This window comes from Lynx canadensis, chromosome A1 (assembly GCF_007474595.2).
Source record: "Lynx canadensis isolate LIC74 chromosome A1, mLynCan4.pri.v2, whole genome shotgun sequence".
Lineage (NCBI taxonomy): Eukaryota > Metazoa > Chordata > Mammalia > Carnivora > Felidae > Lynx > Lynx canadensis.
The window spans coordinates 239,932,877-239,947,495 of NC_044303.2; the positions used below are offsets into that span (position 1 = coordinate 239,932,877).

At 58.2% G+C, this 14,619-nt stretch overlaps 2 protein-coding genes across 3 annotated transcripts in view; both read right to left on the reverse strand.

Annotated features, from left to right (window-relative positions):
• Positions 1 to 497: 497 nt before the first annotated feature.
• On the reverse strand, positions 498 to 9,608 carry LRRC14B (leucine rich repeat containing 14B). Of its 2 annotated transcripts, XM_032594758.1 has the most exons (3): positions 9,372 to 9,608; positions 4,292 to 6,629; positions 498 to 1,661 (listed from the first exon to the last, which is right to left on the reverse strand). In XM_032594758.1, the coding sequence occupies exons 2-3, from the start codon at positions 5,179 to 5,181 to the stop codon at positions 1,019 to 1,021; spliced, it is 1,533 nt and encodes a 510-aa protein (XP_032450649.1). In that variant the 5' UTR covers positions 5,182 to 6,629; positions 9,372 to 9,608; the 3' UTR covers positions 498 to 1,018. The 2 variants fall into 2 exon arrangements, with proteins under 2 accessions (XP_032450649.1, XP_030189326.1); XM_030333466.1 differs by lacking the exon at positions 9,372 to 9,608 and having other exon boundaries at positions 4,292 to 6,851.
• A 503-nt stretch (positions 9,609 to 10,111) lies between these two features.
• PLEKHG4B (pleckstrin homology and RhoGEF domain containing G4B) overlaps positions 10,112 to 14,619 on the reverse strand; it is a gene marked incomplete at its 5' end in the record, with an annotated part of 56,505 nt that continues 51,997 nt past the window's right edge. The window contains 4 exons of the mRNA XM_032594206.1: positions 10,112 to 10,464; positions 12,897 to 13,157; positions 13,369 to 13,476; positions 14,046 to 14,226. Of these exons, the coding sequence (XP_032450097.1) occupies positions 10,112 to 10,464; positions 12,897 to 13,157; positions 13,369 to 13,476; positions 14,046 to 14,226 (903 nt within the window). The remainder of the gene's footprint in view (positions 10,465 to 12,896; positions 13,158 to 13,368; positions 13,477 to 14,045; positions 14,227 to 14,619) is intronic.

The window sequence follows — 14,619 nt, forward strand, 5'->3', positions numbered from 1 at the left end:
CCATGTGCCTGAAATAGGGTTCAGAGACTTTGCCAGCAGGATGGACCTGTGGAGATGGCCGAGGGTGAGCAGAGCAGTGAGGGTGGTGGCTCACAAAGCAGATCTGAGGGGCAAGGGGAGTTGGACGTCACCTCTTCCCTCCTGCCCCCTGGTTGGATGTCCTCCTTTCCTGAAAGACCCGGGAGGAAACTTACTGCCTTCCCCAGTAAGCAGAATCCTGAGACAGCTGTCACTCGGGAGCCCCACATCTTAGGCAGCCCCACTTGGTTGTGGAGAGAAAGGCACGGGACATACCTGGACAGGGACTCACCCGGGGGGAGGAGGGACCTGCTGTTGGACACAAGACAGAGCCTGCTCACACAGTCATTCAAACCCCCATTGAGAACTTGGTGGTTCTGGTGTGAGGAGGCGTGGCCCCATCAAGCCCTAGCCTCTGTCTTGAGAAAACGTTTCATTTTCATATTCTTAGATACTTAAAAAAATACAAATTGTGTTGAAATTAAAGCCACGTCCGAATAAGTCACACTGCTGTTTTATTAGTATGTAATCATCCTAACACTCAGCCCTTCGTATGAGTCAGATCTCAATAGAAACCTAGCCCCGACATTGTAATTAAGCATTTATGCATCAGGACTCAATCACTCAAACCACCCAGACATGGTACAGACAACCTGTTCTGTGACAGGTTCTGGTGTCTTCCTGGCCCTGGCCTGATGTCTGGGCTCCCTCTCCTTGCTCCCATCCCGCCCGGCACTGCTCCGCTGTTCACCACTACCACGGTGGCGGACAGCTCGTGGGTCCCCGTGGAGCTCTGACACCAAAGTGGCCTTGAGTCACCTTTCCTGGAGCCAGAGTTTCCACTCCTCTAGTGCTTAATGGGCGTCACACACGAGTTTCACTAAGAGATGCTTCAAATGGTGGTGGCCGGGGGAGCGGATGCCCAAGCCTGCTGACTCAGGATGCCCGGGGTGTCGTGCAGCTGAACTACAAGGCCCCCTTTGGCCTGCTCAAGGGCCTACTACATTTGTTCCAACGCTCTAGAAAAGTTTTCTAGAGCAGTTTTGAAAGCTTGCAGCAAGAAAGCTCCAAGTTCATTGCTTGTTTCTTGGATATCTGGGTCAAAACTCCCAAAGAGGGGCGTGCAGACTTGGATGTCCCCCCGGCCGGCCCTAAGCAGCACAGCCCGGAGGTCCTCAGCAATCACATTGTATTTCTGCTGGTCAAATTTGGACATGGCCAGCTCATCCTGGGGGTAGGCGGTGCCCTCAGGGTAGCAGTCCTTGGGCACTGGGAACTCTACGCACCGAAGCTTGGGCAGCTCACAGAGAGCTGTGAAGAGGCGTCTCAGGGCCCGGGCCGACAGTGGGTTCCCCAGGAAGCGAAGCTCACAGAGCTCGTGGCAAGGGCTCAGGGCCAATATCAGCATGCTCACGTGGCTGTCTTCGATGCTGCACTCCTCCAGGGTGAGGATCCTCAGTGTCTGGGCAGCCCGGCCCAGCAGCCTGAAGAAGGTCGAGGGGAACAGGCCGAGCAGGCTGTGCCCACTGAGGTCCAGCACCTCCAGACACGTGCTGTGGGCACAGTCTGCCAAGAAGGCCATGTCCGCATGGTTCAGGGAGCAGTTGGCCAGGTCCAGGACCCTCAGCGGTGTCCTCAGGGGGCTAGGGGCGGGGCGGAAAAGAGCACAGGTGAAAGGAGACCCCCGCAAGGAGCTCTGGGAGGAACAAAGGTGAATTCTATCTCATGGGTCAGCGGACCATGGCCCAAAGGCTGAATCCACTCCTGCCTTGTTTTACTCAGCCTAAGACTAAAATGGTTTTTACATCTGTAAACATTGGAACAAATCAAAAAGAAGAAAGATACTCTGTGACATGTGAAAATAACATGAAATTCAGTTTTCAGTGTCCATAAATAAAGTGTTGTTAGAACGAGGGTAATTCATTTGCCTCCTGTCTGTGGACAGTTTGGGGCTGTGATGGCAGAGCTGAGTCTTGAACCAGTGGTGTGACCAAGTGTAGAGAAGAATGAACTTAGCCCAAGACAGGTCTGGCCTTTGTCATCAGTTCCTAAAATGTTAAATCTGTTTTGTCAACCCCTCACTGTGTCTGCTCATGTACTTGCCGTGGGGCAGTGAGGTGCACGTGAGCTGGCACAAAACAGCTAGCTTCACTATGAACAAAGAGAGGAAGCCCTCACATCTTTAGGGCGGGGAAGAGCCTTGGAGCCATCTAGTCCAGCCCTAGCCTTGCTGGGACCTAAAGACCCTCCCGTGTTCTAATGTAAGTGGGGTAGGTGGCCCGGCATCAGCAAATGCACAGCCGGGGTAAACCCTGCTCTGGTGGGCAGTTCTCAAAGTCAGGAAGGGCCCTTGCGCCCTGGGACTTGTGAAGAATGCACATCCTCAGCCCACCCTGCCCGGGTGATGCTGGGCCTGGGTCTGGTGCCATCAGGCTGAGCACTCAGTGCAGGAGAGTATATGGGGTCCTGTTCTCTGCCACCCCTCCTGCCCCCTGCCCCTGCACCTGTACTTCCTGGGTGCTGAGAGCCCACCATGCTTGTCCTTTTCCCGCCCCCTCCATCCAGGTCTATCGTGTGGGCCAAAGAAGCCCGAGAAGCCCTTGTGAATACGAACGCGATCACATCTTCTTCCTGCTCAGAACCTCCAAGGACTTTCTCTCTTCCTTTCCTCCCCTCCCCTACTCCCCTCTCTCACACTGCCCTGCGTACCAACCCCGACCTTCTCCCTGCTGATGCCCGATCCCTCCATATTACCAGCTTGGGCCCTTTGCGCCTCTGTCCAGGCCGCCGCACAGTCTGCCTATTCAATGCTCTGGGTCTCTGCTCAAAGTCACGCCAGGGAGTGAGCCTTCCCCGACTACCACCACCACCAATGACCCCGCCCCCCCGCCCCCAGTCTCACACTTGTTTAGCCTGACACACGTCATGCTGGGACCTCCCTGGGGCCTCACCAGGCTGTTGACAATCAGCCAGACTGAAACACACGTGGGAGCACGTACTCTACCAGTGGAGGGTCAGAGTGTGGTGGGAGACGGGAAAGCCCGTCAGGGGCGGAGCTAGCAAGATGGCCCTGCTGGGCCGGTGATGGGTCCTCTGGCTTGTGGAACCAATTTCCCCCAGTAGCAAAGGCACATCCAGGCTGAGGACCTAGGCCAGAAATGCAGGACTGTCCTGAGGGTCTCAAAGAGCCAGCCACCATATATATGCCAGAGTTTATTCATACATGAGCTCAGAACCATCCTTTCTTATGTCAGGAGAGTGGGGACAGGAGGAAAGGAGGAAGGGAGCCCTCATTTTTCTCTCTCTAGAAGACCTGGGACAGAAGACCAGGGATGGGGGGGTCTGGGGTAGGCAGGGTGAAGGAGGAGGGTTAGGAAAGAGAAGGAAAGGTGAGTGCAGCCCTTGGCCAGCAGCTTCTGGGGTTCCTTTGTATAGAAGAGAAACATCTGTAAGCCAAGGACTCCCTAAACTAGAAGTCACATCTTCACCCCACTGGCTCAAGAAAGAAGTTTAATTTTCTATGTTCATGGCCAGTCACCAACCAGGTGGAACCCTGACCTTCCTGGTGCTCCCGCCCTTGTGTGGTGTCCTCCCCTCACGTGGATGGACCCGCCGACTAGCTCCAAACCAACAAGGTATGCAGAAGTGTGGACACATCGGTCTCAAGAGCTTCTAGCTGGGTGACCTCTGGTTCTCAGATCAGCCTCTCTGTCGTGAGGACTCCCAGCAGCCGAGGTGCAGAGGCCACCTGCCAACAGCCTCACACTGAACTTGGAAGTGGATGGCCTAACCCTCCCGGCCCACCAAGCCTTCAGAGGAGACCACAAGAGTAGACCCAAGTTGTGCTGGGCTCTGATGGAGCTTGTGGCCCACCATAGGCCAGTGTGGGGGTAATTTGTTATGAGACAGATAATTAATACAATATAACATAGTCACTTGTATGTTGTTCGTTTTGCTAATTTTCTCTTCTGCCCACTAACCAAAACCAGTCCTCCTTGAGTTCCCTGTGTTGCCAGGCTACACGCAACCTAACCCCCCTGGGTCACACGCCTCTGTCTGTGCCCTCCTGCCGCTCTGGGCCCTCACAGAGTAAAGATGGAGGGAGCCGGGAAACTTGTGCCCTTGTAAACTGCCAGGTCCCATCTGCAGGTCTCTTGTGCATCTTCCGCCTGGCCGCTGAGAGGGCCCCGTGTCACCCAGACCCACGCTGAGTAGCTGTGAACAGAGACACCGCTAACCCGGCCTGCCCTCCGTCCCGTCACCCCAGACTCACCCAAGCAGTTTCCGAATCTTCCCTGTCAGGGTGGAGAAGGCCACGCTCAGCTCTGTGAGCTGGGTCATCTGGCTGAGCTCCCAGGCGATGGAGGTGAGGAGGGGGTCCTCGCCGTCGGGGGTTGGGGTGCTGGTGGGGGGCGCGTCGAAGGCCTTGGCAGGCAGGGTGAGCGAGGCCAGCTGGGGGAAGCCCACCTGGGCCAGCAGCTGCTGCACGTGTCCCGCATGCAGCCGCACGTTGTGCACCACCTCGAGCCTGCGCAGCTCACCCGGCCCGGCCAGACGCAGCACGTGCAGCAGCTGGCTGGGGCCCAGGCTGTCAGCGCGGAAAGAAAGGCAGTGCACACGCAGTGGGGCAGGGCCTGATGGCCCCAGGGCCTGCACCACCACCTTGAAGTTGCCCTCTGTGACAAAGAGGTCAGCAAGGACCTGGATGGGGCGCCGGGCCACTAGGGGCTCTGCCTGCAGCCGGCAGCAGGTCCGGGCCAGCAGCTCCGTGCGGCCCCACCTGCCCAGCGCCCTGCCACAGGGGCACTGCTGCACCTGCACGTCTCGGATGCCTGTGAGGTCTGCCACCCGCAGCCGCCTCGGGCCCCCGGCCCGGAGCACGTGGTCCGCGAGGCCCTGCACACAGGCCTCCAGGCAGGCCCGGCAGGCGCGGTCCCGCAAGTCCTCCGGGGGTTCCGAGCGCGGCCCGAGCAGCGCACTCAGCCAGAACTCCTCCAGCGGCCAGCGCTCCAGCAGGGTGCGGATCACCTCTGCCTGCTCCAGCAAGTAGCTGGCTTTGAACAGGAGTGGGTAGAGATTGTGGGCCACACCATCCAGGCTCTGCTTGGCCACCTGGGGGTGAGACACCAGGGCCTCAGCAGAAATGAAGCGCAGCGACCTCATCGTGCCTGCCTGTGGCGGCCCGAAGGCAGGACGGTGCTCTCCCGTTGCGATTCTCCCAAAGATGGGTGCTCTTCTCGCTTATTTTTAGCTGCAGCTGCTGTGAGCAGCTCGCCTTTGGGCCAAAGGTGGCGAGCGGGCCCTCTGGTCATCTGACAGCTATTTTGGTCGTGGGTGCTTATTTGCCTCTGGCCCTGGAGGCGTCTGCCAGTGGCCAGCCTGTCCTTGGAGCGCTCAGCTGGTGAAAGCAGAGCTGCCCGAGTGCTTGGCTAAGTAGCACCGGGCCCCTGAAGAGTGCCGCTTGTGCCCACCGCAGGGGGGCCCGCGCTTGGGAGCTGCAGCGGGCAACGTGGCCCTGGGCGTGGACCAGGGAGACCCCAGACAAAGGTCCCGCTGTGCATGTCCCCACAGAGTCATGGGAGCCAGGCTCCCTGGGTGACGCATGCTGGTGACGTCCCTGGGCACAACAGAACCGAGTAAGAGCAGCGTGACCGTGTCTTAGAAAAACAGGTCCCATTTATTTATGTTCCTGGAGTTCGGAACAAGTCAGCACTGAAACAAAGTAACAATGGAAACAGCTCAGAGCAGCTGGGAAACGCACAGTCGCAAAGTCCCTCTGGTGGGGACCCTGCCCGTCCACCCGCCCCTGTTCCAGGTGGCTGGTCTGGTGGTGCTGCCGCCTGGAGAATGGGGGTCTCGTGGGGAAGACACCTGCAGCAGGAAACTCACTGAAGTCTTCTGTCTACCTAGGCTTTCCCTGCTTATTATTATTCTGCTCCATCTGGAGAGGGGTGGTCCTCTTGGGGCGCTCTCTACACCCCAGACCTCAGGCCTAGCTGCTGTGCCCTCACCCCAACCTGGGACCCAGGCCCACAGGTGGTGACCGGCAGCCCCACTGTCTACACATGCCTTGTTAAAAAGGAAAGAGAACCAATATTCCGATTATACTCAAAGGCACCCTCTGTGTCTGGGACACATCTCACTGAGGGCTACTCCAGGGGACTGTCGCCCATGGGCCTGTGTGGCCTGGAACTGCAGGAAACAGGGTTGCAGAGGGCCCACCTTGCTCTGAGACACCCCAAGCCTGCTTGGACCTCCCCAACGGAACCAGGGGTCCGTGTGTTTCCACCCCAACCTTGGCACAGCCCTCGGAGCACGGGGGAGTTCAGAGCAGTGCGGGGGTGGAGATCTGGGCCGGCTAGCCCTCTGAGCCTGTGGACTGGGGTTGAGGAGCCCCAGAAGGAGTGGCGGGAGGCCAGGTGATGGCCAGGCAGGCAGGGCCCATGGCATGCTGAGGGTGGGGGTGGCCAGCAGCTGCGGTAGGGGTGCATCAGGAGCTCCCAGCATGAGCACCTCATTCCCAGACCTCAGGCACAGATCTGGGCCGAGGGTCCTCTGCTCCCTCTGACGGGGATTCTCCCCGGGCTGAGTCTCATCCAAATACCTCACAGCTGTGGAAAGAATGAGGGTGGTTACTCATACCCCACAGGCCTCCCCCCAGTCCAGCTGCTTGGTGCCTGAGGCGTGGACAGCACAGAGTCCTTGTCTGGGAGGTGCTGCGTGAGGCCTCATACCCTGCAAGGTGCTCTCAGACTCATGGACACACATCCATTTTTAAGAAGCACTTGAGGGGCCCCTGGGGGGGCTTGGTCGGTTAAGCGACTGACTCTTGGTTCCGGCTCAGGGCGTGATCTCATGGTTCGTGAGTTCGAGCCCCACATCAGGCTCTGTGCTGACAGTGTGGAGCCTGCTTGGGATTCTCTCTCCCCTTCTCTCTGCCTCTCCCGATTGTGCTTTCTCTCTCTCAAAAAATAAATAAGTAAACATTAAAAAAAAAAAAAAAGCACTTGGGGCCAGCACTGGCGAGGTCAGGGCAAGGCTGGGTACCCTTGTGGTGGATTCGTCCCTGGGTCTGGGTCCAGACAGAACCTACAGAGTGACCACCTCGGCTGGCATCACGATGCATTTGGAAGTCAAAACACTCTGACCCTGAAACGTGTCAGTTCTGTGTTTGCTGTTCTGATCCCAGAACGTGTGAGTGCACGTGCCTCAGAGCACCAACCCCTGGCAAGGCTCAGGGCACGGGCTATATGAGTGGGTGTTGGGGAGGTACCCAGTTCTCAGAAGGGCAGGGTGCCAGGTTCCTCAGCAGCTACTCCAAAGGGGTGTCCGGGGGTTGGGGCAGGTGGGAGTGGTCCCCATCGGCTTCTGTGGCCAGGCCTCTGGGCCTGGGTCTGCGGGCCCTTTCCTCTTGGAGGAATGCCTGAGCTCTCAGAAATAGCCCCACGCCACCCTCTTTGACATGTGGTTCCCAGGGGTACAGGCAGTGAGGTCCCAGGGAGGTTGGTCCAGGAACAGAGGTAACAGGGGAGCAGCCTCATTGGCCAGGGTGCTCCTCCCGGGGGGCTGTTAATGTCCAGCCACGTGACTGTGTGTGGGAACATACGGAACAAGGCGGAGACACCCAGGCTCCCTGGCTGGTGGTGGCGTGTCCAGCATCTTAAGGTGACAGTGGACGAGAGAACCCTCCCATTACTTCAGGGGAAGCCGGGACAGCCCCACACCTAGGGCCTGTTTTGTCTGCCAGTCAAACCACTGTCAGAAGGGGAGGCAATCACCGATGAGAGCCCAGGTCACTGGTCATCACCAGCAATCTAGGGTGCGTGGGCCAAAGGCCTGTCTTCCATACACTCTTGGCTCAGCATACCCTCAGACTTGGGGACGGCTCTTACAGAGTGGGGGAATGGGGGGGATGGGGGTGTCTCCCCAGAACTGGGGGACGGCTCTCACAGAGTGGGGGAGTGGGGGTGTCTCCCCAGAACTGGGGGACGGCTCTCACAGAGTGGGGCGAATGGAGGTGTCTCCCCAGAACTGGGGGATGGCTCTCACAGAGTGGGGGGATGGGGGTGTCTCCCCAGAACTGGGGGACGGCTCTCACAGAGTGGGGGAATGGGGGTGTCTCCCAAGAACTGGGGGACGGCTCTCACAGAGTGGGGCGAATGGAGGTGTCTCCCCAGAACTGGGGGATGGCTCTCACAGAGTGGGGGAATGGGGGTGTCTCCCAAGAACTGGGGGATGGCTCTCACAGAGTGGGGGGATGGGGGGGGTCTCCCCAGAACTCGGGGACGGTTCTCACAGAGTAGGGGGAATGGGGGTGTCTCCCCAGAACTGGGGGATGGTTCTCACAGAGTGGGGGGAATGGGGGTGTCTCTCCAGAACTCGAGGACGGCTCTCACAGAGTGGGGGAATAGGGATGTCTCCCCAGAACTGGGGAACAGTTCTCACAGAGTGGGGGGAATGGGGGTGTCTCCCCAGAACTGGGGGATGGTCCTCACAGAGTGGGGGAATGGGGTTGTCTCTCCAGAACTCAAGGATGGCTCTCACAGAGTGGGGGGCATGAGGGGTCTCCCCAGAACTCGGGGACGGTTCTCACAGAGTGGGGGAATGGGGGTGTCTCCCCAGAACTGGGGGATGGCTCTCACAGAGTGGGGGAATGGGGGTGTCTCCCCCGAACTGGGGGACGGTTCTCACAGAGTAGGGGGAATGGGGGTGTCTCTCCAGAACTGGGGGATGGTTCTCACAGAGTGGGGGAATGGGGTTGTCTCTCCAGAACTCGAGGATGGCTCTCACAGAGTGGGGGGAATGGGGGTGTCTCTCCAGAACTCGGGGATGGTTCTCACAGAGTGGGGGGGATGGGGGGTCTCCCCAGAACTCGGGGATGGTTCTCACAGAGTGGGGGAATGGGGGTGTCTCCCCAGAACTCGAGGATGGTTCTCACAGAGTGGGGGAATGGGGGTGTCTCCCAAGAACTGGGGGACAGCTCCCATGAGTCGGGGGGGAATGGGGGTTCTCCCAGAACCAGGATGGTTCTTCCTGTAGTCGATAGGTGTATGACCCGGGGCTGGGTGAAGGTTGGTTGAGAAGGGCTCTGTGTCTGAGTGGCGCCCCCACTTCTTGCCCCGGTCACCCCAGTCCCGCCCTCTCAGGGGCGATGTGCCTGTGTGTACATCCTGAGCGGCGTCTGGGCTCTCGTGTGCTGCCAACAATAGCCTGGCGCCCCTGCTGACTAGGACAAAGAGCGGCCAACCCTCGAGCAGGAAGCCCCACCGGCAGGGTCCCCAGGCAGGTCCTGAGCATGCCTGGCAGGCCTCTCACAGGGAGAGGGTACTCAGGTCTCAGGAGAGGGTACTCACGGTTGTGGTGAACTGGCTGTGGAGCTGCTGCTGCGAGCCCCTCCTGGGGACAGCAGGGCAGGCGCTCTGGGGGCCCTCCTCAGAGAACAGCCCCGGGAGCCTGAGGCCACCGGCCCCCAACGACGTGCACTCAGTCACTGCAAAGAGGGGCTGGGTTAGGGGTGGCTGGCCCCCTTGCCTCTGCACGCAGCACTCAGGGCCCCCTGAAGCGTGTAAATAGAGAGTGAGGCGTGTGTTATGCACGCAGAGTTATGACGGGACAACTGTGAGGCTGGGTCACAACAGATGGGACCGTGCTGCCGGAGCAAGGGGACACCCTTATGAGCAAGTGTCTCCTGACCCTGCTTTTCTGAAATCAGAGAAGACTGGGAGGGAGGTGCTCAGGTGACCTCTCCACCAGCGGGACGCCTCTGGCTCACATCCGTCAAAGGGGAAAAATAAAAAATGAGGCCCAAGAAGGGCCACACGGCTTAAATAAATAGGACGGGATGAGGGCTCGGCCCTAAAGGGCTGCTGGGGGCCCCAACTGTATCACCACAGGCGGAGCCACGGCCATGGCCCTGCTGCATAGGCACAGCCTCCGTGTGGCCGGTGTGGGCTTTCCCACACACTTCTGCATGGGGATCACAGGGCCATTTCTGCACAGAGCTGACGACAGCTGGGCAGAGCCCTCCCGCACAGACTCTTGCCTGAGTCTTACATCGCAGGAGAAGAGAGAGCCCCACCTCCAGACCTGGGCTTCACTGGGAGATGCACCAGCCCACGTGGGAGCTAGGGAGGGCGGCACCAGGAAACCGCAGTGGCCGTGGGCTGGCGACGTGGGCGTACCCCCAGCCACGCTCCCTGTGGGCCCGCCCAGAGCACAGGCCCGACGAAGGTGGCTGCTGCTGTTCTGAGCAGGTGCGGGGCACCTGGCACACCCGGGCACCCCCAGCAGACTTCAGGCACGATGCCTCCATCGGGGCAGACACGCCTTTGTGGTCAGCGGTGCCCTCGGAGGTGTTGTCATGGTGGCACAATGGGGGCTTGGGAGGACGTGTGTCCCAGGCAGTGTCGCCGAGGAAGGGCCTCGCTGGGGCTGTGGGAAGGATTTCTGTGGAAAACCAGACACCTGTGACCCTCCACACCACGTGTGTGGTGATTCCCCACACACAGGAGACGAAAAACCAACCTCCGTGGGCCCAGCCAACACACCCACCCCTCCACGTGGAGGCCGGCGCTCTCAGAATGCAGGCCTCGGGGTGCCTGGGTGGCGCAGTCGGTTGAGCGTCCGACTTCAGCCAGGTCACGATCTCGCGGTCCGTGAGTTTGAGCCCCGCGTCAGGCTCTGGGCTGATGGCTCGGAGCCTGGAGCCTGTTTCCGATTCTGTGTCTCCCTCTCTCTCTGCCCCTCCCCGGTTCATGCTGTGTCTCTCTCTGTCCCAAAAATAATAAAATAAAAAAAAAAAAAAAAAAAAAACGAAAAAAAAAAAAGAATGCAGGCCTCTCCGTGCGCCGTCGGACAAGGGGGGGGCCCGTGTGGGTGGCTGTGAGGCCCGACAGCATGGACACGGTCTGCACAGCACACGTGTGTCAGTCACAGAAGGCTGCTTGTGCCCCATGCATACTCCTGTGGTCACGGGTATGCTGAGCCTCTGTCTATTTTCTCGTTAGTCTTTCTGTTCTCCTCCTCTTTCTACATTCTTTTGGATTGAGCTTTTCTTAGGGTTCCATTTTATTTCCGCTGTTGGTATATTAGCTGCAAATCTTTGCTTTGTTATATCAGGGGTCGTTTGGGGTTATAATGCATACCTAACGACTTACAATCTGTCCCTGGTGGTATTACACACCTCAGCAATCATATAGAACCACACAGCTGAGAACCGCCACATCTCCATCCGTTCTATGTACACATACACCATGGCCTCGGCGTGTTAACCCCGTGTTCTCTTGACACTGTGCTGTTCAAACAGCCACTGTCTCTTACAGAGATTTAAATAGAAGAGCCCTCCTGTCTTCAGCCTTTGTCCCCCCTGTGTCACTGCCCTTCTCTTTGGAGTCTGCTGGTAAGGAACAGTTACAGCTTTTCATATGCACGAGCACGTTGTTTCGCTTTGTTTCACTATTCCTGAAAGACACATTTGTCCCGTTGAACTCGATGGTTGTCAGACAATGCCAGCCCAACGTGTTGTCCGCCGTGAGAAGTCCCTCTGCGCAGGACACGCCGGCTCCCCTGGCTGCTTTCAAGATGTCTGTCGTCACTGGGTTTCCACAGTTTACAACGCGCATTCTGTGTGCTTGGGGTTCAGGGGTCTTCTTGGGACCTTGGGTTTACACCCTTCATCAAGTCAGGGAAATATTCAGCCATTGTTCCCTCAGAGTTTTGTTGTCCCTCCACTTTGGGGACGCTGATACGTGTTTGTCAGGCTGCTCGAAGTTGTCACGCAGCTCACTGCTCTTTTTCCTTGATTCTCTGTGTCATTTTGGACAGTTTCTACTGCTACATCACTAACCTTTTCTTCTGCCAAGTCTTACTTTCTGGCAACCCCACCCAGTGACATGTTCACCTCGGGCGTTGTGGCCGTTTATCTTGCTAAGCTTAGTCCACCCTATCTTCCCTGTTGTGAGACTTAATGTGGTGGACAGCAGAGACACAGGATGACGGTGTGACCACCAGGATCGGTGATTCTAACGGTCACGTCAGTTCCAGCTGACGCTGCCCGATTGATTACTGCCCTTGTTACGGTCTGTCTCCTACGTCGTTGCAGGCCTGGTACGGGACAGTGTGAGTCTACCCTGCTGGCTGCTGGATGTTTCTGTGACCCTATAAACCTCCTTGAGGTTTGCTGTAGGATGCAGTGAGGTTACCGGCAAACGTCTTCCATCCGTGACGCGCTGGCAGCTCGGCAGCAGCGTCAGTCCAACACCCTCCCCTGAGCGAGCCCTTCCAAGGACCTGCAGCCGCCCCGGGATGGGGCTGCTGCTGTCCGTGCCGTGGGAGGCTCTTTAGTCCCCCAGAGGTTCAGGCCTGGGCGGCCTCCTCAGGGTGCGGTGCTGACCAGCGCTCTGCTGGGCCCAGACCCTAGAGGGCTCACACTGCATGGGGCTCCCCTGGTCTGTCCTCCTCCACTGGGGGTCTGAGGCTCCCCTCACTGCACCCCTCTCAGGGCAGAAATCGGACCGATCACAGGAATGTGTGACATCACATTCCTGCCTCTCAGGTCACTACCTGTGGTGCTGGACGTCCTATGTCTCAAAATCTTGATTCACATCTTTTGTCTGTTTAGGTTTTGTTTCGTCTTGTTTTTGTCTGCTTGCTTGTTTTAGGTCTGTCCCCTATTACCTCATTTTGGGTGGAAGTAAAAGTTTTTGGTGTTTGTTTTTTTAACAAATTTTTCTTTATAAAGAAAAATCAGAATGCGTTTGAAAACTTTTGGAAGTACATAGGAGCAAGGGAGATAAATGAGCCCGTGAACCGCCCCCCCACCCCCAGGACCGGCTGTCGGAGGCCGGGGGCGTGCAGGCTCCGGTGCTAAGTACACTCACTCGTGGAAGGCTGGCTGCCGGTCTCCTGCTCCAGCTCATCCTCCTCCTCGAAGCAGGTGCGCATGTCGTACGGCCAGGGGCAGGAGGCGGAGCTCCGCAGGGCTGGGCTGGCAGTGGCATGCAGGCCCGGTGGCCCCAGGGCAGAGGAGGACTGGCTGCCAGAGGAGGAGGTGCTGCTGTCTGAGATGGTAGAGTGTGGCCTCTTAGAGGAGGTGGCGTGGTCACAGGGGGGCACGGCCATGGGTGCTCGCGTCCATGACTCTGGAAGGGGACAGAAAGCAGGTGGTCTGGTTTCGGCTCCAAAAGCGTGGTCCAGACTCGAGAATGAAATGGCCATCTGAAAACTGACCAGGTCCCTCTCACTGCAGTCACGTCCAGCCCACTGTGCTGGCCCTTGGGGCCCACAGTGAGCGCCAGGACCTGAGTCTGAGTCGGCGGAACAGAGTGAGAGTGAGGGCTGAGGCCACATTACCTGCCCCCTTCTTGACGGCCCGATCACTTATGGCTGCATCGCTGGGCTGGATGTCCACGAACGGTTTGGTGCTCATCCCCATTGACACCATTTCCTGCATTCTGAGCTCTAAAACAGAAGCAGGTAGGACATTTTCCAAGCAGTGGCTTGGCTTTGATACCACACCTGTTGATGCTCTGCACCCAACACCATCAATCCAGACCAGGAGCGTGTCGGGGCAGAAACCTAGGTGGGGTCCTGGCACGTGGAGCACGGGGCCTTACAGAAGAGGTCCCTCACCTTCAGGGAGACAACAGTGTCCTATCATCCAGGAGGGCATGGTGCTTTGTCATGACATCTCTGGAATTGCCGTGGTGTGGGGACAGGGGTCTTGTTTATACATGAGTAAAGGGGAAATACGTGTTTGTGTGCTGATGGAAGGATCCAGCCACTTCCACATAAATGGTGCTGACGGAGGGGGCCTCCCAGGGGCCACCTGGGCCTAGGGCTCTCCAAGGGCCACCTGGCCCAAACTGGCCCCAAGCACCTACCCAGGTCCAACCCCCTAACCCCTGACCCCAACCCCTGACCCCATACCCCTGGCCTGAACTTAGCCCCTAACCCCTGGCCCCAAACCTCTACTCCAAGGCCAGACCCCTAAACACAGAGCTGGCTCTCGATAGCCCTTTTTTGCCCACCTCTGTTCCGCAGAGCCTGCCGCCACAGGATCTGCCCTATCGTGTGGGTCCAGGCTGTCTTGACCTCTGCAGAGCTGGCCTGGAGAATGTAGGTGTCCTGGGATTTCCGCCGTCTGCGGAACCAGATCTCAAACCTCAAGCCACTGTCTCCGACGTTCTCCGTCATCCCAATCTCGGCTGTCTGCACCACAAGCAGTGAGTGGCAGCCGCATCAGCAACCATTGATCCAACTGACCACTCCCTGGCTGACTGACCCCGGCACCTCAGTGTTGGGAGTCTCTTCACCCAGACATCAAATGGTAGGGATGAGGCAGGCCTGGGGCCCACTGGATGAACTGGGTTCCAATCATGTGCAATGGCTCCCTCTTGGGGCCTCAGTTCCCCCACTGGAGAGAGGAAGGCCGGCCTAGAAGGTTCTGTGGTTGCCACACCGGATGGGACTACAGAACCCTCTCTGATATGCTCCTTGGCATGGGCAGGTAAGGCATTGTGGTTGTGGGACCCTCTCAGGGGCTCAGAAGCTCAGTCAGGTGAGGGCCACACCTATAGACATGCCAAAATCTGAAATGGAGTT

What these genes read in the sequence shown, in the direction of transcription:
- LRRC14B (XM_032594758.1), bottom strand. Translation starts at nt 5,181, where the DNA reads ATGAGGTCGCTGCGCTTCATTTCTGCTGAGGCCCTGGTGTCTCACCCC. An exon ending in AAGATTCGGAAACTGCTTGG is followed by an intron (nt 1,662 to 4,291) that starts GTGAGTCTGGGG and finishes CCCCGCCCCTAG; the next exon opens with CCCCCTGAGGACACCGCTGA.